This window comes from Pipistrellus kuhlii, unplaced genomic scaffold, assembly GCF_014108245.1.
Source record: "Pipistrellus kuhlii isolate mPipKuh1 unplaced genomic scaffold, mPipKuh1.p scaffold_m20_p_3, whole genome shotgun sequence".
In the NCBI taxonomy this organism is placed as follows: Eukaryota; Metazoa; Chordata; class Mammalia; order Chiroptera; family Vespertilionidae; genus Pipistrellus; species Pipistrellus kuhlii.
In genome coordinates, this window is record NW_023425529.1 from 21,639,158 (window position 1) to 21,663,907 (window position 24,750).

At 43.4% G+C, this 24,750-nt stretch overlaps 1 protein-coding gene across 3 annotated transcripts in view; it reads left to right on the forward strand.

The window, feature by feature from the left end:
- PTPRO (protein tyrosine phosphatase receptor type O) overlaps positions 1–24,480 on the forward strand; it is a 203,105-nt gene extending 178,625 nt beyond the window's left edge. For all 3 annotated transcript variants that reach the window (XM_036454558.2, XM_045587797.1, XM_045587798.1), the window contains 8 exons: positions 4,876–4,966; positions 6,063–6,139; positions 6,703–6,837; positions 7,062–7,184; positions 13,041–13,195; positions 16,628–16,763; positions 21,918–22,037; positions 23,412–24,480. In XM_036454558.2, coding sequence (XP_036310451.1) covers positions 4,876–4,966; positions 6,063–6,139; positions 6,703–6,837; positions 7,062–7,184; positions 13,041–13,195; positions 16,628–16,763; positions 21,918–22,022 — 822 coding nt within the window. In that variant the 3' untranslated portion in view covers positions 22,023–22,037; positions 23,412–24,480. The remainder of the gene's footprint in view (positions 1–4,875; positions 4,967–6,062; positions 6,140–6,702; positions 6,838–7,061; positions 7,185–13,040; positions 13,196–16,627; positions 16,764–21,917; positions 22,038–23,411) is intronic.
- Positions 24,481–24,750: the final 270 nt, after the last annotated feature.

Consider the following 24,750-nt stretch of genomic DNA (forward strand, 5'->3'; position numbering starts at 1 on the left):
TTATATGCTTTGCTTTTCAAGACTTGCAAGCTTTAAACACAGCCACACAGGATGGACTTCCACTGGGCCTTGGTGACTATATTGGTTTACTAAGGTTGCCATAGCAAATTATCATAATCTTGGTGACTGTAAGCAACAGAAATTTATTCTCTCACTATTCTAGAAGCCAGAAGTCCCAAATCAAAGCATTAGCAGGGCCATGCTCCCTCTGAAAGCTTTAAAGGAGAATCTTCCAGTTCTGGTGGCTCCAGGCATTCCTTGGCTTGCACCTGCCTAACTCACATCTGTACCTCCACCTTTACATGGGCTTCTCCTCTCCTCCCTTTCATAAGAACACTTGTCATTAGATTTAGGGCCCACGTGGATAATGCAAAAAGGACTTGTCTCATGATCCTTAACTAATTACATCTGCAAACACCCTCCTTCCAAATAAAGCACACTGACAGGATTTAGGTGTTACGAGGTAGACATATCTTTTGGGGGGACCACCATTCATATGGTGACTCTGTGGCCTAGAAAAAACAAACTCATGATGATAAATTATATTAGAATCAAAACTAGCAAGAGAAAACTCAAAAATGACTTATGTTGGTTTCAGGCCATCCCCTCATACTTTGCCTTTCTGGAGCTTTCAGCCTCTGGAGATTCCATATGGTTAGAAAGAAAATAACTGCAAAGCTACTGAGCTGGAAACTTTGTGTTCCATTTTCCACTTAGCGACAGGCTGGAGTACAAAAGATTGCGAGCATGTTGTGCATACATGCAGTTCCTGCTTTGCTGCAATTCAGATCTGGCAATTTACGTTTCCAGTGTTCAGCCAATTAAACCTCTCTTATCAACTTAGGGCATTTACCGCAGGGAGGCAACTCGCAATTAAAGTTCTGTCGGCTAGTCAGCTTCCGTATGTGCCCAAGCTCTCTGCTGCAATCTGTTTCCACCATTTCTTTCGTATCTGAGGCCCTTTCCTGTGGCTTATCAGTCTGTCCTCAAAGCAGGGGACTTGCAGGAAGAGTTGCTGGTCTGTTAGTGCAAATGACAAAGGATGGAGAATTGTGGAGCCAGGCAAACAGACACATTTCACAACCATTCTCCATAGCACTACATTCATCTGTTGGGTCTGATCATTTCATTTGATGGTCACTATACACCAGGGAGGTGTGGAGAAATTATTAACCTTATCTTACAAATAATTAAACTGATGTGAATAATACTTGAACTATTTTTCCAAGGCCTTGCAGTTTAAGGGGTACCTCAAAATGAGCCAAATGTTTTGTTAAGCTATCGATAAAGGCGTTATTTAAATAAAAAATGTTTTTATTGATTTTTAGAGAGAAAGGAAGGGAGAGGGGGAGAGGGATAGAAGCATTGATAAGAGAGAAACACCCATCAGCTGCCTCCTGCACGATCCCCACAACTCAGGCATGTGCCCTGACCAGGAATGGAACCGGTGACCTCCTGGTACTTGGGTCAGCCACTGAGACACACTGGCCAGGCTATAAAGGCACTCTTTAAAGGAGGTAGATTTCCAAAATAACCGATGAAAGCATCATTTAAATGAGCATATAGCTACCAGAAGGACCTAACCTAACACTGATTTAGTTGAAGTTTCTAAAACTAGGTTTCATTTCCTACAAGAATGATTTGAAAACCCTTGAAAATGGAAAACCAGTAATAACAGTGACATTTAAAGGCATTTGGCAAGCAAGGTTTTGATTAAGATAGAAAAACTTCTGATTTTGTGATTTGAGGATCCAAGTTAGCATAGTTTGTCTTTACGATGCTTTAATTTAGGTAAAAAAGTATGAGATCTTGTGAGCTAGAAAAGTCATAGAGCTACAGGAACAAAGGAACCAAGAAATCTAGACGATTTTGGTTGGTTCATCTTTGTGGACCACAGGCTTGCATCTCAACACCATTAAGCACACACACTAAACTATTTATGTGGAAGCCCCAGGAGTTTCAAGAACTAGATTCTGAAGCATATACTTTGCAAAGAGCACTGGAATCAAGACAAAAAGATCATTAAGGAGCTATCATTGTTCAGGCTCTCCAAATGTCATCAAATGTCTCCAACTCCCTTAGAAAGTCTTTCAAAGACTCTCAAAACTCTTCTCCCTGAGAAGTATTCCTCCGGCTTATGATTGAAGGGATACCTAGGAATAATTATGACAAGTAAAACTTGTTTGCAATATTAACATCCTATATGAGTAAATAAAATGTACAAGCGGTTTCTCTACTGCCTCAGTTAATAGTCTTATAGAAAAGTGCATTACTATATAGATAACCCCACTTATAGATGGTTACACATGCTGTTTACTATTATTTCTCTCAAATGTGTTGAGGGGTAATAACTAGATATGCTGCATTGGTCTTGCCCTATACAGTTTCATGGAGCACCATTCACACAGACCACAGCATGAACGATGCCCCCAGGGAAATCTAAGTGGTTTGACGACAACCCTTGTTTCCTACCAAATACAGGACAAAGCAGCTTAGAAATCATCTGTCCAATAGCATAATTTTTTGAGGTGTGATGGTTGTCAGTTTATAGAAAAATTGCTCTATCAATTTACCTTCTGATATAGAATTTATGGGAATACTGATACACACAGGCCGATATTTGGATGTTCTTATTTTCACTGCAGTTTCCACTCACCCACTACTGATTCATCCTTATTTTTGAGGTATATATATATATATGGAGAGAGAGAGAGAGAGAGAGAGAGACAGAGAGAGAGAGAGAGAGAGAGAGAGAGAGAGAGAGAGAGAGAGAGAGAGAGAGAGAAGTAGCCAGCCAACTGGCTGGCAGGCTGACTGGCTAGTAGGTGTGATGCACACTGATCGCCAGGGGGCAGATGCTCAACACAGGAGCTACCAAATGACAGCAACTTTGCAGAGTACCCTCTCATTCTCCGGGACCCCTCAAGGGATGTTGGACTGCAGATTTCAGCCCAATCCCTGCAGGCCAGGCTGAGGATCCCCATCTGCCAGAGGAACCCTGCTCACACCACTGACACCCTTCAAGCCCCGGAGCCACCCAAGGTACAACTGGCTGGGAAGGGACTGTGAGAGGTTGGCTCCAGGGCCTGTCCAGTCCATCTTGCGCAGTCCCACTCTGCCAGCCACCTTCCTTTCAATGTGCATGAATCCATGCACCAGGCCTCTAGCCTACTAGTCTATATACAGTATATAAAAGGTTAAGTGACCATCGCAACTGAACAGATGACCAAACAGGCTTCATGGGGTGACCAGGCCAGCAGGCAGGTTAGTGAGGGACAACCAAACGACTGAACAGCAGGCTGCCTGGGGCAACCAGACCCACAGGGGGGTGGGGCAGTGAGGGGGTGATGAAATGACTGAGCAGCAAGCAGGGTGTGTGGGGTGGCCAGGCCAGCAGGGGCGGGGGGGGGGCAGTGAGGAGTGATAAAATGACTGAGCTGCAGGCTGTGTTAGGCAACCAAACCAGCAGGGGTGTTAGTGAGGGTCAACCAAATTACTGAGCGGCAGACTGAGGGGGTGACCAGGCCAGCAGGGGGTTTGTGAGGGATGAGCAAACAACTGAACAAGCAGGCTGTGTGGGGTGACCAGGCCAACAGTGGGAGCAGTAAGGGGTGACCAGGCCAGCAGGGGGACACTTATGGGTGATCAGGCAGATAAGCAGGTGAGCAGTTAGGAGCCAGTGGTCCTGGATTGTGAGAGGGATGTCCAAATGCCGGTTTAGGATGAGGCCTAAACTGGCAGTTGGATATACCCTGAGGAGTCCTGGATTGGAGAGGGTGCAGGCTGGGCTAAGGGGAGGGACAAAATTCATAGACTCCCCTGTGCATGAATTTTGTTCACTGGGCCTCTAGTGTATATATAAAAACCTAAGCGACTCAACAACTGGTTGACTGGTCACTATGATGTGCACTGACCACCAGAGGGCAGACACTCAATGCAGGAGCTGTCCCCTGATGGTCAGTGTGCTCCCACAGCCAACCTCCTGCAGTCCCTTCCCCTGGCCAGCTGGCCCCAATTGGTCTCTATTGCCAGCCAGGCTGAAGGACACCCCCTCTCCCTGCACCCCCTGGGCACGAATTCATGCACCAGGCCTCTAGTATAAGTGCCTGTCAATCCTACATCTTATTACATGGAAAATATTCCTACATTGTTCCTCACTCTTTCTTTTACCACTTTCTCTAAGGCTCATTGCCTAAAAGAGAAATACTGACATTTCCTCAGGGACTAGGAAACATTTGTGCAAATTGCATACATTTCAGTTACTCTATACCTCCTAAAAATTGAAATGGATTTCTTTCAAACTTGTTTTCAACTTCTCCACACCCAGAGAATTATGCACATAATCCTTACCTTCTCCAAATGATCACCAGGTTATCTAAGATATATAAGTATTGTATTAGTCAGCTGTTTGTATATAATGCTATTATATACAAAACAACATCAAAATCTCAGTGACCTACAGCAACAATTAATTTCCTCTCTGAGGGGCTATAGAATAGCAGGGACAGTTCTGCTTCCGGCCATGGGTCAGGGTGAGGACTGTTTTATGTGTCTCCTCATTTAGGGACAAGCAGCTTCCCTACACATGTTCTTTTCATGGCAGATAGCAGAAATACAAGAGGACAAAACAAAACAAACAAGCACATTTCAAGCTTCTTATTGAACATGATTCTACCCAGTTCATTGGCCATAGCAAGTAGACAAGAGTTGGGTGGTGAAGTATGTTCTATCCCCAAAAGGGAGCTCTGCAGCTTCATATGACAAAGGAGGTGTGATGATTCTCTTATAGGCTGGAGCGAAGAATGGTCTAAAGTGAACATCCCATCCACACCATGTATGTATGGAAATCTCAAATCTATTCTCTGTCACTTACAGGAGTTGAAATTGATTGGACTGGATATTCCACACTTTGCTGCAGACCTTCCACTGAACCGATGTAAAAATCGTTACACAAACATCCTACCATGTAAGATTGTCAATAGTGCCGGTCTGACTCATATATTTCAAAGGTCGAAGAATGATTAAATGCAAATTAATCAGTTTCACCAATCTCTGGCCAGACCCAGTTGTGGTCCGGATCTTCAAGGCCATCTCTGATCGAATCCACGCTCTGATGTCATTAGATCCTATCGTGTGTAGGAAGATGTAATCATTATGCATTTAAATGAACTGCATGTGAACAGGCAAGACTGACCATTTGGCTCTTTAGTGATCAAATGTCTTAGTCAAATTAGGGATAAAATAACCTGTGCTCTCATAAAATGAATTCTGTCAATTCATTGGCAATGGAAGGCAGCAAATGGAAAGGGAGCTCAATCTGTTAAAATGCCTCCTTTTTCTAACTTCTGGCAAGTTCTGTTGTTGCTTAGCATTTTTTTTTAAATAAAAGCAACATTCAGAGAAAAAGTAATATGAAGTACTAACAGGACAATTAAAATATATTCCAATATAGATCTAACTCTCCTCTCTGCTATACTCCAGGGGGAGCCATGACAGAATGGAAAAGTAGAAAAAGAGGGTGAACAAGCTCTAGGAAAAGAATGTTTTCCTTAATAACATTTCTTGGTAATCTTAGGCAGCATTACCACTATAACACCTTACATCTGTCCACATTTCAGAGTTTACTTTTCTCATTTGAATTCCATTCACAAAAAAGCCCATGCAGCTCCATATTACCTCTAGGTTTCCCAAAGGTAATGCATTCCTGGATGTCACTGTGTGAAATGGAAATTATATAATTAAGATACATGCTGTAGCCTTCCCTACAATCTACCAAAATTTTTAGTTTTTGAAAATATTATGCACCCTCTCCCCCAAAAGATGAATCTAATTCTTCAAAGGACAGGAGAGCTGGTGGGAGAAAATAGTGATGGAGAGAAATTTATGTATTTGTTTAAACGAGAAACTAAAATTGAGGTGTGGCTAACATCTCAAGCTAAGACAAGCTTTATCTCCCTTACTCTATCCCTAAGCATTTTGGCTTGATATTGGGAAGACAGGATCTAAACAAGTCTTCCTTCCACCCTAATTTTTAACATTTCCTTTCTTCTGATTCTGTACAGATGACTTTAGCCGAGTCCGATTAATCTCCATGAACGAAGAGGAAGGAGCAGACTACATCAATGCCAACTACATTCCTGTAAGTGAAAGAAATAAAAAATAAAAAATAAACCAGGCATCCAAATTCCAGGGCAGTCTGAGCAAAAATCCATCAAGAACACAGGGATGTGTCGAACGGTCTAAAAGAAAGCCATTCTTCTGCTAGAGAACAGTTTCCATTATTCCAGCTCAGAATAAACAGTAGGAAACAAAGAATCCCAGAGATTAATTATGTCCCCATTTCCTTATGAACGACCAGTGAAAACAGTAGGTCGTTACATTAAAGACCATCCTTCTCGTGTTTAAATGTTTTTGGCATCCCTTCCCCTTGAGCAACTGTGTTTTAAAATATCTATAAAGACGGTAGTTGTCATTTTAGAAAGTGAGGGTGTGACTTCATAAGCTTCCCAAGGATCATGCTTAAAAATCACACTGACCTATACAGTCAGTCACTCTGAGGGCCTCTTCCCCGGGAGCAGGGGAACAGGTACTAAGGTGTGAGATCCGCTGCCAGGTGTATCCCCAGTACATTTCCGGTGTTTTTCTAATTTATGCAGAGCGGCCTTGGTTCCTCAGGTGACAACTCTGCCACTTACCTTTCAGGGATACAACTCATCCCAGGAGTATATTGCCACCCAGGGGCCACTGCCTGAAACCAGAAATGACTTCTGGAAGATGGTCCTCCAGCAGAAGTCTCAGATTATTGTCATGCTCACTCAGTGCAATGAGAAGAGGAGGGTAAGTGCCTCCGGGGCTGTCCCCACTCAGCACCAAGACCTGCACCAGCCACCGCCGTGAATGGAGTGCTCACCCCGCACAGAACCTGCTCTTGCTTCCTGTTTCAGCTCACAGTGTCACGTACACTTCAGACACAAGTGCTCTTGTCTTGTTTTCTCTAAGGGAGCACAGACTTTGCTCCTCCCCTGGCTTGTTTGTTTGAACACTTGTGTTTTCTACCTCAGGTGAAATGTGACCATTACTGGCCGTTCACGGAAGATCCCATCACTTACGGAGACATCACTGTGGAGATGGTCTCAGAGGAAGAGCAGGATGACTGGGCCTGCAGACACTTCCGGATCATCTACGTAAGTCACGAAGCACAAGTTCAGATGCTGTCCCCAGGCTGAGGGAACCCTTCCCCCCCACCCAGGTGTCAGGAGACCAACCCACTACCCAACAAGATCATGAGCACTTCAGGCTTTGCAACACTTCTTCCTTTAAGAGGAAAAGCCCACTTTCAATATCCTTGTTTCCCATGTCATGGAACCTGGTGGGATGAAATGCTGGCCTGCAGGGCCCGGGGGGATGGGGAGAGACTGGCCTGCCTGTGGCAGGTGAGCCCTGGGCAATAGAAGACATGTGGGCCTTGCTCCCCAGGCCTGACTGAGGAGGGCATGCTCTCATGACTTACACTGTGTTTGCTTACTATTAACCTGTTAGCCGGGGAGTTCCCTTTTTAATGACGCAACCTGTAACGGGTGCGTACTCTTTCACTAGGACGTGTCAGTACGTCACGCCCGGAGGACGTAATTTCATATTATTTTTTTTATTTATACTTAATGAAAATAAATGAAATATATATATATATTCGTTTATTTATATATATAAATCACAAAGGAAAATACAAAATTAAAAAAAAATAGAAAAGAATACCGACAAAAAAAATGGGCACGTCAAATTAAAAAATTATAAATTTTACAAACAACGATAAAGATTACAAAAAATAGCTGAAACCGGTTTGGCTCAGTGGATAGAGCGTCTGCCTTCCGACCTAAAGGTCCCAGGTTTGATTCCGGTAAAGGGCATGTACCTTGGTTGCCGGCACACCCCCAGTGGGGGGTGTGTAAGAGGCAGCTGATCGATGTTTCTCTCTCATCTCATCGATATTTCTAACTTTCTCTCCCCTTTCATTCTTCTCTGTAAAAAATCAATAAAATATTTTTAAAAAAAGATTACAAAAAATATATACCATCCCTCTCTGGGCACAACATATATTTCAAGGACGTATTCATATGTCCTACCCATTCCCGATATTGTTTACGTTTGACGTATTTATAGGTCCCGCTCGGTTAACAGGTTACTATGACAATGGAACCAAAGAGTGTCCATGTCCATACAACAGAAGCATTCATTAACTACCAATTTATTGATATTTAGAAGGGATAAATCACTTCTGAGCCACTAGTAGTTAGCAAATGGTTTTGGCTATGCTGAGAATTTAGGCAAATCCCTACATGACATAACAGATTTTGCAGGTCCTGCAGTGGAGCAGCATGTCCATATGTGAGTATAATTAGCATACACAAGGCACACTTAGCTTTTAAATTAAAAACTTAAACCATGATTTAGTAGTTTGGGTTTTGTTTTGTTTGGCTTTTTCCCCTCCTTATTTTGTTCTGGTTTGGTTTTTATTATTTCAAAGGTCCTTCAGGGCATTTTCATTTTTATTGATTTGAGAGGGAGAGCAAGATAGAAATATCAATGAAGAGAGAGAATCATTGATTGCCTGCCTCCTGCACACCCCCTACTAGGGAACAAGCCCACAACCCAGGCATGTGCCCTTGAGCAGAATTGAACCTGGGGCCCTTCAGTCTGCAGGCCGACACTCTATCTACTGAAGCAAACCAGCTAGGACACTTCAGGACACTATTAATCATGGTTCCACATCTCTTTTGAAATGCCATTGATTTCTGATTGCTAGGATGTCAGCACAGTCTGTTCCTCCCACCACCTCTCTTAGGACAGGCTTGGAGCATGTGCAGTAGGTTCATGTGCAGGCAAGATGCAGACATCATCTGCAGAATGTATTCTCCACTTGTTCCCTCCAGAAAATAGGAGGGAACCTATTCTCCACTTGAACACTCCCTGCTGAGAACCAAGTTTAATAGGAGAGTCCTCCTTAAAAACTTGCTGCTTAGAAATAGCCCCTCCTAACAGCTGTGACCAAATTCACCTTTGTTTCATAAATACTGTGAGCTAAGAATGAGTTTTATCCTTTTAAATGTTCAAAAAAAAATCAAACCAAGAATGATATTTCACATGAAATACTATAAGAGACATCCGTAATCACTCCATAAGTGATTCTATAATCAAAGGTCAGTGTCCATAGATACCATTTTGTGGCAGCACAGCTACATGTGTGTATATATTGTCTGTGACTGCTTATGTGCCCCATCCAACTGGAGTAGTTGCAATAGAGACGGCAGGACCTGCAAAATCTAAAATACTCTCATCTGCCCTACACAGAAAGTGTTAGCTCACTATTAATATAGACAATGTAACCAGAGAGTGTCCATGTCCATACAATATAAGCATTCATTAACTACCCATTTATTGATATTTAGAAGAGATAAATCATGTCTGAGCCACAGGTAGTTAGCAATGGCAACTTTGGCTACACTGAGAATTTAGGCAAGTCGCTACATGACAGTAAGAGACTGTCCTTCATGCTGCTCCATTGCTTTGAAATGCCCACCTCCTCCTGTTCCCTAAGCACATTCCTATGCAGTTTCACCTCCAATGTCATTTCCTTTGTTAACCTTCCCTAGTTTCATGGGACCTTTGTCCCTTTTCTCCTCTGTTCTGAGTCTCATGGCTATTCCTCCATCACAGTACCCTGTAGATTATTACAATTCTCTCGCTTCATGTCTGCCTCCCCCAGTGTGAGTTTTGGAAGCAAGTACCCTGTTTTAATCATCCTTGTAATTCCACTTACTACATCTTTGTGGGGTGAACAAAACAGTGAGTAAATGAATGATTTCAAAAATAATAAAGCACTTGAAAAACATCAATAGATTTCCATCAGTGGAAATATTTGACAATCTGAATGCAATTTGAACTCTGCTTTCTTTCTTGGTCATTTCAGTGGGAAAGCCATTGAAAACTATTAGATAAATACAAAACAAATATTTCCCTAGGTTTGCACCTTGGGGAGAAAATTGTAGAGCACAAAACAGGATTTGCTCCCTTGACAGGAGAGGATGACATAGATGGTTGCATAGTCCTTGGTCTTAAATGATGACCTTTCAATGACAAGCATGATAAGGACTCAGAATATAGAAATAAAATGTTCAATAATGTTTCCTAGTAAGGTGTATATAAAGTATTTATAAGCATGAGGCCCCAGAGTGCCCCCTTTAGGTCATAAAAAGACAAAAATCTACATTTTAAGCTCCCTGGGTGAAGGTTAAATTGTTGAAGAATGTTGTGCAGTAGTAATAAATACAGTTTTCTATTTATCTCATTTTTTGTTTACAGCCATCCTTATCCTCTCCATATTGAAATGTGGGAACTTTTAGATTACAACAAGGTAAAATTACATAAGGGATAAAATCAGGGTAAAAAAATTTTTGGAAAGTCTAAATAAGATGTAACCCGAAGGAGGAAAATGACCATAACTCACAACTGTCACTTTCCGCTACTTCAAACTTGGCATGAACTGAGTAAGAACTGGAGGGGAAAAAAACAGCAGCACTAACCCCTTCACTCCCTTGATGTGTACCTTGCTGTTCAGCTGGCAGGGGTCACCCTGATACCAAGTCCCCTGCCTTGCTGCTAGACACAGATTTAAATGCTTCCTATTTTTTAAGGATCTGGACTATTGTACTAGGGTAGCTGCATCCATTTTCAGGTCAACTGTAATATGTAACACTGTTCAAATCTTTGTGCTAAGCCTGCCATCAGCATTTTAAAAGAAAGAGCATTCCCACGAACTTTTCTGGGCAACTAAAAATATCTAGTGATTGAGTATCTTTAAATCCTCATGGTGTTGAGTAATTGTGCACATCTGATTATACTTGAGTTACTTTCTTGCCATATTTATTGTAGGCAGCAGCGAGCGATGGCAGCCAGCATTTTTTTTTTTTTTTTTGTAGACTTCTGGTTCCGTGTGTCTAGGAGAGAGCCCACAGTGAGGGAGGCTCTGAATATAGCCAAGGGGGGCGGGGGGGGGTGGGGGTGTATGGCCCTTAAGTGCTGAGGGGTCAAAGGATTTAGTAAGTGCTGACTTTATTATATTTACACAAATCTTTTTATATATATATATATATTTTATTGATTTTTTTACAGAGAGGAGGAGAGAGGGATAGAGAGCTAGAAACATCGATGAGAGAGAAACATCGACCAGCTGCCTCCTGCACACCCCCTACTGGGGATGTGCCCGCAACCAATGTACATGCCCTTGACCGGAATCAAACCTGGGACCTTTCAGTCCTCAGACCAATGCTCTACCACTGAGCCAAACCAGTTTTGGCAACACAAATCTTATTATATATGTTTTTCTACTTCATTTATGCATTTATTTCTATTTATACAAATTTTACTCCTCCCAAGACCACTGACTTTTTAGAATTCATTTCTCTTTAATACCTGAACCTAAACTTTAGCTCCAAACTCATAGCCAGGCCAAACTCCTCCAAATGATGATAGAGTATTTCATTCACTCAGTGGGTGAGAGGCTCTGACCAAGTTTGGGGGAAGGGGGATGAATTTTTTCCTTGTGAGGCCTGGGTTTGGAATATTGATAACAAGAGCAAAATAAATCCTTATGCTGATAAGTTAGTGGGGACTAAAAAGAGTGACTCTTGAAGGATCCACATCCTAATCAACATTTGCTCAGTTCAGAGGGAACAATTCAGGGGTGGGCAAAAGTAGGTTTACAGTTGTTCATATGGAAAAAGACGTGCAGTTATGGTTATTACAATAGCTCCATTAACTCCAAAGGACGTCAAGTGGTACCGTAAACCTAATTTGGTCCACACCTGTAGAGTTGACCTATGGCTTAATCTGAACAGGACAAATACATAAAACATACCCCTGTACCAGGATTCCCAGAAGCAACCATCTAACTGCCCTGGGCTGCTGCAATGAATGGTAGAAATAATGTAGAAGTGATTATAACAATAGCTTACAGGTACTGTACTTCACAAACAAACACACTGCATCCCCTTGTTACAGATGAGGTTAACCTGCAACATCTGAAAAGACCCTTTTATTATTTTTTAAAATACATCATTGATTTTTTTTTTTTTTTTACAAAGAGGAAGGGAGAGGGATAGAGAGTTAGAAACATCAATCAGCTGCCTCTTGCACACTCCCTACTGGGGATGTGCCTGCAATCAAGGTACATGTCCTTGACTGAAATCAAATCTGGGACCCTTGAGTCTGCAGGCCAACACTCCAGCCACTGGGCCAAACTGGTTAGGACTGAAAAGACGCTTTTTAGATATGAGAACACTGGTGTCGGTGAGTTTATCTTGGGTCTAGCCTACTAGATTCAGAGACCAAGATGGGGATGGTTAAATAGGTGATTTCGGGAATAAGAAATGCAGGATAAGACAGAACAAGGAAGAAGTCTCATACAGCTATGAGTTCAGCTGAAGTCTAGCATCAGCAAGGTCACAGGGAGGGTGTTGGGGTATGAATGGCACCTCAGACTTGGTTGTCCCACTTGCCATAATGAGGCTGGCTTTTCGTACCCCGTTATCAGCCACTGGTTAGCTGCAGAATGCCTGGAGCAGGAGAACACAAGGTCTTGGGCATTTTCCAGAAAGGCAGCTCCCCTGGGTGGGGGCATCTCTGAGAGGGGTGCAGCTCTGTGCTGGGAAAGGGGACCCATGGGTCACCAAGAGCACCTTGCACAGCCGAAGCCAATGCAATTGCTCAGTTGCTAGGATGCAAACCCGAATCTGTTTAAACTCTTATCTCTGCAATGGGTTAGCCCATTTATCCTACTATTTGAAGCTTTATACATTAGTATGTTTTTTCCAGGTCCTGCTTTGGGCCAAACACAATGCTCAGATCTGGAAAGGGAAGTATTCAGACCAGGTGTGGAATGTGGCTTTACCTTCCCATGCCATTCCCCTGTGAGCTGCAGTGGTGGCCTGGGCTGTGCTGCCATGGGGCTGAGAGGTTAATATTCGCTTTGCCTTTTTCTCCTACAGGCGGACGAGATGCAGGACGTGACACATTTTAACTACACTGCGTGGCCTGATCACGGTGTGCCCACAGCCAACGCTGCAGAAAGCATCCTGCAGTTTGTGCACGTGGTCCGACAGCAAGCCACCAAGAGCAGAGGCCCCATGATCGTGCACTGCAGGTAACGTCATCAAACGCAATTTCTGTTAGGCACCTCGACCTTGGTTTTGTTTAAGGGAAATAAGTAAGTCAGAGAAAGACAAGTATCACATGATCTCACTCATCTGTGGGATCTAATGAACAAAATAAACTGCTGAACAAAATAGGTCCCGAGACATAAAAGCATGAAACAGACTGACGAATCTTAGTGGGAATTGGGAGGGGAGGAGGGGGCCGGGGGAAGAGATTAACCAAATAATTTACATGGGTTTATGCATTACCTTTGGACACAGATAATAGGGTGGTGAAGACTAAGGCGGGGGGAGACTAGCAGGGGTCAATGAGAGGAAAAAGGGGACAGTTATAATACTTTCAATAATAAAAATTTTGCCAAAACCGGTTTGGCTCAGTGGATAGAGCGTCGGCCTTCGGACTGAAGGGGTCCCGGGTTCGATTCCGGTCAAGGGCATGTACCTTGGTTGCAGGCACATCCCCAGTGGGGAGTGTGCAAGAGGCAACTGACCAATGATTCTCTCTCATTGATGTTTCTAACTCTCTATTCCTCTCTCTTCCTCTCTATAAAAAAAATCAATAAAATATATTATTAATAATAATAATAAAATTTTAAAAATAAATAAATAAATATCAGAATGCTTAACAAAACTAAACTAAAAAAAAGAAAGAAAGAAAAAAGTCCATCAGTCCATTAACTCCTGATCAGATTGAATTAATAAAATGAATTATGATTTTTTTTAAATTTTTATTATTAACACATGTCTTCCTAGACACGTTATTTACTTATAATATGGCCATCTTTTTTTTTTTAATATATTTTATTGATTTTTTACAGAGAGGAAGGGAGAGAGAGAGAGAGCTAGAAACGTCGATGAGAGAGAAACATCGACCAGCTGCCTCTTGCACACCCCCTACCAGGGATGTGCCCGCAACCAACGTACATGCCCCTGACCAGAATCAAACCTGGGACCTTTCAGTCTGCAGACCGACGCTCTACCACTGAGCCAAACCGGCTTCAGCAGAGCCAAACTGGCTTCGGCTAATATGGCCATCTTATATTCCCTAAGATAAATATGATTATTCTCCTTTTAAAATGAAAAAAGCTGAGGAATAGAGAAGTCAAGGGGTTCACACAAGTTTATGCAACTCGAACCTGGAGGAGTTGGGGTTCAGGCATTCTCCACAGCCATGACTTTAAGCACTGCATGGTCTTACCCGATCCCATCAAGGACTCTGAATGGTTTATAAAATGACCAAATGCAAGGTCAAGTTAAAAATAGCTAACCACAGCCCCGAATAATATAAACAGACATAAAAGCCAGGTGAGGGAAAGGAGAAATGAGAAAGTTCAGCACATTGAGATAAACAGATTTGCTATGATTGCTCTTCAAAATTGGCTTTAAATTTCCAGACAGTTCAACTGAAAGGGGTCCTTATGACCTACTGTATTAGCAAAAATCGAGGACCCTGTTAATTCCTTATCTGAGAAGTTATCTTTGAACTTAAGCTTTATTCCTACCAAGTGAGCAAAGCTTCACCAAAATCCATTGGTGTGACATATTGTAAAATTTTTATGCAATCTCTGAAGAGCAGGGGCTATAAACATGCTCATATTGTATGTCAGAGAAGTAAGATAAAGATCTTAGAGGAATCACTGGCAGCCACATCAACATAAGCAAATCCTATATAATAAAATGCTAATATGCAAATTGTCCCCTTGATCAGGAGTTCTATTGGGAGTTGGACCAGGAAGTGGGATCATGGTCCTACCCCCTGGCTGCCCTCCCTTTGATTCCCCCACACACTCGATTGAGGGTGGGGCCTGCAGCCAAAGGCCCACGTCCCCTCTTCCAGGCCAGCCTGGCCTTATCAGCCCTAACCAGGGCATGCTGGCCGGACCCCACCCGTGCACAAATTTGTGCTCTGGGCCTCTAGTAGATCTATAATCCTGGACCTACCTAGCACCTGGGCCTCTGTGAACTAGAATGAGTAGAGTGTGTGTATGTGTGTGAGAGAGAGAGAGAGAGAAGAGTATGTGTCTCCCTGCACAGAAAAATGCTTCAAAAGTTGTCAAGTTTCTGATCAGGGAGAGGACCCTTGCTGTCAGTCCATCATAGGCATTCACAAGTTAAAAACTTTGCTTCACCAGATGAAAATGATCTAGTCTCCCAATGGTTCCTTCCAAGAGCCGAAAGTGAAGCTGCTCAACTGTGTTTTCAAACTCACAGTCCCTTTCACAGCAGGTAGCAGGGACAGTTCTGGATGTGACTTTACAGGTGTTCACCCAGGGACAGAACATAAAATAAGTCCTGGGTGAGAAGGGTTGTCCAGAACAAAAGGCAAACTAGGACTCTAAGCTACAGGCTTTTACTGTTGGATTTCTCTCCCAGCAAGTTCTGCAGAGAAATCAATTTTGGCTTCCTCTTTTCTCACATATGATAATTCAGAGTTTGGAAACATGTTGCCCTGCCGTCTGCATGACTGGAAGAAAAGAAAGGCTGACTTAACATGTACAATTGTGCTGGGCAATTGCTCAGCACAGATCACTCCACTTCCCTCTACTCTCTATGGGCACTAGGATTTGGGGGCTGTAATGAATGAGGTCCAAATGTTAAATTTGATTTTTGAGGCAACTACCTATAAGATTACTGAGGGATGGGAGCAGACCTAGAACTCACTGGAAGGGAGATGTGCTGTAAGGAAAGTCTGAATGGTGAACTCAACCCAGGGTTGAAGGCACACAAATCGGTCTGGCCCAGAGCTGGAGCTAAGGAGTGGGCATCTCAGCTAGACTTCTGAGCTGGGTGTGAGGCTTAACTCTGAGGCTACTCAGAAGACTGAAATTGTTTATGTGTCTGGCTCCCCGAGGGAAGGAACCAACTCTCTTGCCAGGTCCATGGGCACTTCTTACCTTTTTCAGGAGGAGAGAGAGGTGTGGCTCAGACAAGTGTAGACCCATACCTCTTTTTTTCTTAATGCTCACCTGAGGACATTCTTAAAGAGAAAGGAGAGAGAGAGAGAGAGAGAGAGAGAGAGAGAGAGAGAGAGAGAGATGGAAAGTGAGAGAGATAAGAAACATTGAGTGGTTGCTTTCCATATGTGCCCCAACCAGGGATCGAACCCAAAACCCAGGTATATGCCCTGATGAAGAACTGAACCAGCAACCTTTCGGTGCACAGGATGATGCTCAACCAACTGAGTCACTCTGAGTAGGCCAGACCCATGCTTCTTTAAGAGCAGCAGCAGTGATAGTCAAATGTGATATTAGAAGCCACACCAACCACAATTGCATGGTTAACATTGAGTGGAAAATATTCTCAGGAGTTTTGTCTTCCCTTTTTTCTCAATGGTGCTACCTGCTTTGTTTTTTCATCGCCAATCTGTTTCCCACTGTGTGGAAGCGTGGTGTGAGTAACGTACTGTCTGCATGCTCTTGCAGCGCTGGCGTCGGCCGGACGGGAACGTTCATCGCCCTGGACAGGCTCTTGCAGCACATTCGGGAGCACGAGTTTGTCGACATCTTAGGGCTGGTGTCAGAAATGAGGTCATACCGGATGTCCATGGTACAGACAGAGGTAGGGCTGTAATCAATCGGTATCTATAAATTTGACCTTGACTGTAAAAAAAACTTTCGATTATTTCATCTCCTGTTTCAATCTTGCATCTGCTATTTCCAATTTCTTATTGTGTTACATTCGAACTGCTTCAAGGTACAGGAGAAATAGATATTTGTTTCTAAAATCCGTTCAGTGTGCAGTGCTTGTGCTTTTATTGGTGTCATGTGCCCTTTATAATTTAGAGCACACGGATGCGGGGGCCTGGTGCAGCAAAAGCCAGATCTCCCTTTTTCTGTGTCCAGCACGGAGAGATGAACAAACCAGTTGTAAGTGGAGGCAGCCAGGGATTGAGAAATAATAGAAAGAAAGAAGATGCAGAGATAGATTTTTAAGCTGGGAGCTGGGTGGGACGCCATCCTCTCTGATGAAGAGGCAGGACAGGACCACAAGACCCTGTCCCCTCCCAGCACATTTATTTTATATCCCCAATACCAGGAAGTATCACTAACTTATTTGCATTCTTAAATAGGCCCTAGTATGCCTAAATTTACATATCTAGTCCCGCTCCTGTGACACCTGGGCTGATAGTAAGTCAGAACTGACAATATGTCCAGCCTTATTGGGGAAGTATGTTTCCACGGTATAGCTCTGCCTATTGCCCTGAGTTCAGCTGATGATAATTAAAGAAAATGCCCATGTGCCTTCCCAAGTGCTGTCTACACAAGGATCTATCCATAATGGACTAAAACCTCTTTGAACAGAGAGTTCAGGGCAGCCAATCAGGGGAAATGCCACTGAGTGGACACTGTGGGACTGATGTGATTTCACCTGCATTTGAAATGCTACATTTGATTCAAAAGTGTGTCACTAGTTTGTCCACCGCGTGAGTCTCTGTCCCAATTCATTTTAGATAAGGATCAGGGATAGAACTCACATTTTCTGTCTCCCTTATGATTTTAAGGATCCCAACCTACCAACACTTCCAATTCCCTTGACCTAAGTAAATGGCTATAGCATTGAAACAACATGGTAGCATCCCTAGAAACATCCATCTATCCATCTCCTCTCCCCCCACCCCGCCCCCACCTCCTGGAAGCCTGGGAATGCACATGCAGCCTGGGGCCAGCAGACAGCCTCACACCACTTCACAGCCATAGTGGGTGTGCACCTGCGTGGGCCTCAAAAAAGCAAGCATCATCGCTTGTTCATAGTCCTAGTTACCCAGCCCTACCCGAAGCTTCTCAGCTTCAGGTGTAGAGTCATCTCTTTTTATGAAGGTGTTTGTGTGGGTGGGACAGAGTAGAACACATCCTGGCCAGACTTCTTACTCTAGTTCCAAGGGATCCAATGCGCCTTGGTCTTCCTCATGCTGTTCATGCGAATCACCACTAGATGTCAGTATAACTCAAAAGCCTGCAGTAATGTCTACGGTCAAGGCTGGGGCCGGAGTCTCCTTCACCATCCCTTTGATTTCTCTCTCCTGCATCCCCACTCCCATCTGAGCAAGGCTTGGCACAGCCGTTCCAGTGTGTTTCTTTCTATGCCAAAGCAGGAAAAGCACTGAGGAAAAGCAACCCATTCACATTCAGCTCTCAAGCGTGATGAGGAAGTACTCATGCATGTGTCCTCACTTCCTTAGCCTCCCACCCCAGCCCTGCTGCCTTGGATTTTACTGCTGTAGGGACATGGACGTGGCCTTGTTTAAAGTGCCCTGGATTCCCAGAGAAACCTTACTACCTAATGAGTAAACAGTTCTTCATGGATGGGTCCATATGTTTGCCTTTCACTTCCATAAATGTATACTACATCCTAATATATGACTGAAACTCCCTATGTGTGCATTAATCCCCAGCTTCAAAGGGCTGCCCCTTATTTTAAGTATTTTGGATTTGATCAGTTGTCTGCCACAGTGACCTAATTTAAAGCTTTTAGAACTTTGATTATAGCCTGTTGGCTTTTGACTTTCCCAGGACAGAGCCCTAATCCCTTTTTAAAAGCTACCTTCCCCCTGGCAGACCCTCCATCTGATTCCACGCCAGGATCTTCACGAGGGCTGCCATGTGTGTCGCCGCCACAAGGCTGAGGAAAATGTTGTTCTCCCCCGAACTTCCCTGCCCCAAACTTCGGGTGTTTGGCTTCTTTGTTTACAGCAGCATTTTAAGTTGCTCTCTCCGGGGAATCAGTCTTTTCTAAGGACGGTATCCCTTCCATGCACTCTGGTGGGAAAACGCAAAGTCAGCAGAAGAGGCGAGGTCAGCCCTGGTTACTTATTTTCCCCAACTGCTCCAGCTTCGTTCTTGAGTTCCCTCGGGATTTTGCAGCGGGTCTTCTCTAGCTCAGCTCTTTATTTGTGTTGCAACATCTTGTCCATTTCCCTTTGTTGTTCCTCGGTGTTGCCCTCTTTGAGATGCAACCTGTGTTTTCAATGTTAGGATTTTCCTAGCATCCTCCGAACTTGAGCCCATTCACACCCCAGGCCTGCTGCCTTCTGCTTTGCTGCCAAATAAGTCAAGAGCAGAGGGGAACACGGTTTTCTTCAGCTTTCCCATCCTGGGGCACCCTGTGACACTGACGATTTTCAAGAGGCGGGGATGAACCCCAGCTGATCTCTGGCTCTGTGTATGTCCATGGACCACCTGCTTATATTGTGAACCAGGCTTCTTCCCGTGGCCCGTTAACTGCCCATCACCTGGATTCAATCACCCAACCCCCTTCTAAAATAACGTTAAGTACTTCCAGTCCCACCGCAAAAGCAGAAGGTGCATGGGGGTGAGAGGCTGTGCTCTCCCCTAAAAACAAGTAAATGCAAAGAGTAGAAGTAACTGATTGTGTTGGTCATGTCCTCAGATGCACACAGCCTGTGGCAAGGGCTATTTCTAGCATGCCCTCTTCCCCTGTCTCACTGACCCCCCCCCCCCCCCCCCCCCCCCCCCCCACCCCCGGACCCACCACTCCTCCCATGGCTGCTCCCCAGAGCAGCAAAGGGTAAAGAGAGGAGGGTTGTCAGGCCAGCCCATGGAGAAGGCCGGGTCCCGCATGGCCACGGCACAACTCACACCACCTCTCAAGCTCCAGTCCTCATCTGTAAACTGTGAGTGACAATGTTCACTTTCTGTGAAATGACGGATCTAGCGAAGTGCTTCCAGCTGCCAAGTGTCATGTGGGGAGGACATGCGCCTCCCTGGGGCTCTCTTCTATTTTTATCAAATGCTTTGTTTGATTTTCCCCTAGCGGACTTTTGCTGGAGGGCAGGTAGGGCTTTGCTTTTGTAGCCTGTCCTGATTGGAACTTAGATTTCTCAGGGACCTCAGGGACCTGCCCATAAAGAGTCTTTATTTACTTTTCCTGTGGTCTAGCCACTTTTTTTTTCTTTTTCTTTTTTCCTTTTTTTGAGGCAAAGTTTGGCCACTGATTAGTTTTGGGTTGAGAAAGCAGGTGACCAGGTGTCTGCCTTATTAGGCCCAGTCGCTGACACAGCCCTAGAAGCAATGGGGTGATGTGCAATAAGGAGTCAGGGGTAGCTTAGTTATTGATGAGATACTATCTCTAAACTAAAAAAGGGCCTATATTTTCTCTCAATCTCATTGAAAATTTCAGGTGAGGCTGAAGAATCAACCCAGTGAGGTTCGAAGTCTTAACCTTACCCTTTGTATAAAGTTGTCATACAAAATGCTCAAAATCCTGTGGACACCTTGACTGGTTCTTATGGGAAGGTTATTTCTAATGGTATTCCGTATGGAGACACTCTGGGAAATGAAGAAAAAAGAGAAAGATCATGATGTTACCTTGATTTTATGTTAAAAGACAGCTACTCTCAATATTTCAGCATATTTCATCCTGCCTTCCTTTAAGAATAACTTTCACACAATTATACTTTATCCACTTAATATTTTCCTATGTGTATTATCCCAAATTGCCCAAAATTATATAAATTTCATTTTAGAGACTGGATGTTTTATTATAGATATACCATTGATTACTTAAACCATTCTTCTTTGTACAGGATATTAAATTGGATTCTTTTCCACTTTATTACTATTATCTGTGTTCACAATGAAATTTTTAGCACTTTATGAATTATGCCTACACTAACAATACCTAAAAATGACTGATTCCACAAAATTGTCATCAATATTACTTTTTTCTTTAGCCTTGGTCACTTTATAGATGAGAGACAACTGTTTCAATTTACATTTTTATTACTTGGCCATTTTTTGCATATGTTTGTTTTTTTTTTATAAGTTGTGCTTTTTTTAAAAAATATATATATATATATTTTATTGATTTTTTACAGAGAGGAAGGGAGAGAGATAGAGAGCTAGAAACGTCGATGAGAGAGAAACACCGACCAGCCGCCTCTTGCACACCCTCTACCGGGGGTGTACCCGCAACCAACGTACGTGCCCTTGACCAGAATCGAACCTGGGACCTTTCAGTCCACAGACCGACGCTCTACCACTGAGCCAAACTGGTTTCGGCAGATTTTTTGCATATGTTTTAAAATGTCTTTAGTTTCCTTCAAAAACACTTAATAGGCACTAGAAGTAAAAAACACATAATCCACTCCTTCCAAGAATATTTGGTTTGGTGATCAATGTATTTTATTTATATAGTTGTCCATGTAAGTGTTTGTTACTGTTTTGAATTTTAAACAAAAATAAAGGTATAATCATTGTAATAATTTTAGAAAATATTTTTCCTTCCAATTTCTAGTTTTCCCTTTATATTATCCTTTTCACTTTTAAAAGAAAACATACAGTAGGTTGAAAGTTTTATTTCTAATTTATTCCATGGCTTTGAAGTTGAAAAAATCCTTTCATAAAGTAATCAGAGAGGAATTAACCTATATTTTCCTTTATATTTTTATAAGTTTAATTTATTAAACATTTTGGCATTTATTTTGGTATAGTGAGGTGATAGCCTTTTTTTTTTAAATAGTCCATCAGATATACACTGAATATTTATTGCCTTTAGCTCTATTATTATTCAAAATATTTTTCCAGTTGATTCTCTTGGTATTTCTAGTTACAAAATTGTCTCCTACCTAATAAAAATGTGTTCTTTAGACATCGGATCATAATATTTCACAATGTCATCGTATCAACACACTATCTCTGCACATATCTGTACAAAAAACATCTCTCTCTGACACATGGCCTGCTTCTGCCGCAGGAGCAGTACATTTTCATCCATCAGTGCGTGCAGCTGATATGGACGAAGAAGAAGCAGCAGTTCTGCATCAGTGACGTCATCTACGAGAATGTCAGCAAGTCCTAGTCGGAATCTGGACCAGTGAGTAGGGAAGTGCCCTTCGAGGGAGGGACAGGATGGGTTACAGCGAAAGGCAGCAGCAGCCACTTGTTCGACTCTGACCCCACAGAGGTGGCCAGGGGAGGTGGGCGCAGGGTGAGACGGGCACTGTAGCAGATCTTAGTGCTTCAGTAGGCCTTGGTTGGTGGGTGTGGCATGAAGGCACTTCGGCAGCTCATGATCATTTGACCTCTAACCTTTCCACTCTGAACCTTAAATTACTCTGATTTTGGCTCTGCCTGTAACATCAGGATAGTATCATCCACCCTATTTATGTAGACATCTTGTGCAAGTAGTTTATTGATTACAAAAGGGTCATAAAAGGACTACAAAGAAGACATGAGCTGGAGTGAACACCCCAAAGAATAAAATATTGACAGTAGTTCAGGATAGCAGAGTCTAGAAACACCTTGATCTTACCCATTATAAGCACTTACTTGAGAATGCCTTGAATACGTTAGTAACATAGCCAATGTCATGTGCTCAAATTTTTAACAGAAGGTCATATTTTAGTTGTGTACGTAACTGGCTCAAGTAATAAGCAAACTGCCCATTCAACTCAGTAAGCCAAGTGTGGACTGTGTCTGAATGTACTAAGGGGGCAGGACCATGGACTGGGTGGGAAAGGACAGGGTGCATTGTGGGAAAAATGTGGAAGAAGTAGTATATGGACCTCTGAGTAGCAGGATTGAACTAGCTTCTTCGTACCTTTATATCCATTAAGAAAAAGACAAAAAGCACAAGGAGGCAGGAAGAATAAAGAATAAGGAAAGAGAGCTCGGCCATTGTGGCTCAATGGTAGAGGATCAACCTATGAACTAGGAGGTCACAGTTAGATTCCTGGTCAGGGCACATGGGTTGCAGGCTTGACCCTCAATGTGTGTGTGTGTGTGTGCGGTATTGCCGGTTCAATTTTCTTGAAGTAGGATCACCATTTCTTTACATGCGGCCATGCCTCCTTCTAACAATGAGGTATAATTTTAGACTAACAATGGGGGGGGGGGGGGGAAGGCATGCAGGAGGCTGCCGATCAATGATTCTCATCAACGATGTTTCTCTCTCTCTCTCCAACTTTCTTTCTCTCTTAAATCAACAAAAAATTGTGTTTGTTTTTTTAAAGGAATATGGAAAGAGAGACAAGTTTGCAGGTAGAGGGAAAGAGGTTCAGATCCACAGAAAGTAGGACTACACAGAGAAAGCAGCACAGATAAACCACGTCTGCCCGGGCTGTGGGGTGAATGTAATGAGAGCGAGTGGTGGAGTCAGAGGAAGGGACTGTACTTCCGGCCACAGGGCTGATGGTGGGCAGCTTTGCCCTCCCAGCCTGCTTACTGTTCCTCTTCCTCTCGTTCGCAGAACAGGACCCGGTGTGCGCCCATCCTCCCTTGCTTCCAGAGTGTTGAGGGGCTTCTGCTAGCCATTTTGCCAAGAGGAACCCCTGCTTTATCATATGTGGCCAACGAGATGGTGTATCTTATAGAAGCACCGGGAAGACTAAGCCTTAAAGAGCCTACAGTGTCTTTTGGACTCTTTCACTGCTGGACACTTAAGAACAAACCAAATTCAACAGAACACCCGGAGGTCCAGACGCTCTGCGGAGAGCAGGAAGCACAGCCCCTTCCCAACAGTTTTGCTGGCCTGTCTCTGGTTGGGCTGAGTTTCTTGTTGCTGTTTTCAAGTGCAATGATTTTTGTCTGTGTATGATTTTATCAGAAAGTTGAATTGTTTCCTGCTCACACAATTTGATCAAGCCCATAGCCCAGGAAGGAAAGGCATTGTTAGTCTAAAATTATACCTCATTGTTAGAAGGAGGCATGGCCGCATGTAAAGAAATGGTGATCCTACTTCAAGAAAATTGAACCGGCAATACCCACACCCCAACACTGATCTATGGGGTCAGGAGCAGGGAGGGTGGACTAGGCAAGAGAGAGAGGTTCTACCCAGAGACCAGCCACCTATGTTTTCCAAATACGATAAAGCTGGGATTCAGCTTCAAAGTAGAGTAGAAAAAAAAATATTTCATTCTTAATTGTTCTAGTTCTTGATGGTTTTTCTTCCGCATTAACAGTCGAGTGTTTCTTCCTTGGCCCTCTTGGACTCATGTCGCCAGCCTGGTTCCTTTCCCACAAACCAGATCTGTTTCGAAGAGTCGGAAGTCTGACTCTTCAGACGCCGCAGTGATCTGAGCAAGCTGCGTGCCTATCCTCTGCATTGTTTTTTTTTTTTTCACACATGAGGAGCGATTTCTGTGAGAACCACATCGGACGTGAGAACCGCACTTTCTTTCCCCCAAACAGCTGGGAGTTTCTGAAAAGACGGCCATGAACTGCAGCACGCCAGGACACTGGCTGCCACCTTTTGTTTGTCTTTTAATTGTCAAGTGTCCCTGTGAATATCAACAGAGATTTCTCTTTGTTTTCTGGGATTTTTTGTTGTCGTGGCTGTTGTCAGTTTCATTTTCATCCGTGTAACCGGTAACATTTTATCCCACGCTTTAGGGTTTGTGTAATTCCAGTACATGATTGCATATCGTGACATGAACGCTGTCCAAATGGCCCCTGATGGCCCCGTGGAGCCTGTCCCTTTGGGTTCCTGAGGAATAAGAGCTGACGGTGTGCAAAGGAAAATCTTTTGAAAAGGAGAGGACAAGCAAGCCGGCTGCGTCCTCGTGTTGGTGTGGCTGGGCACTGGGCCG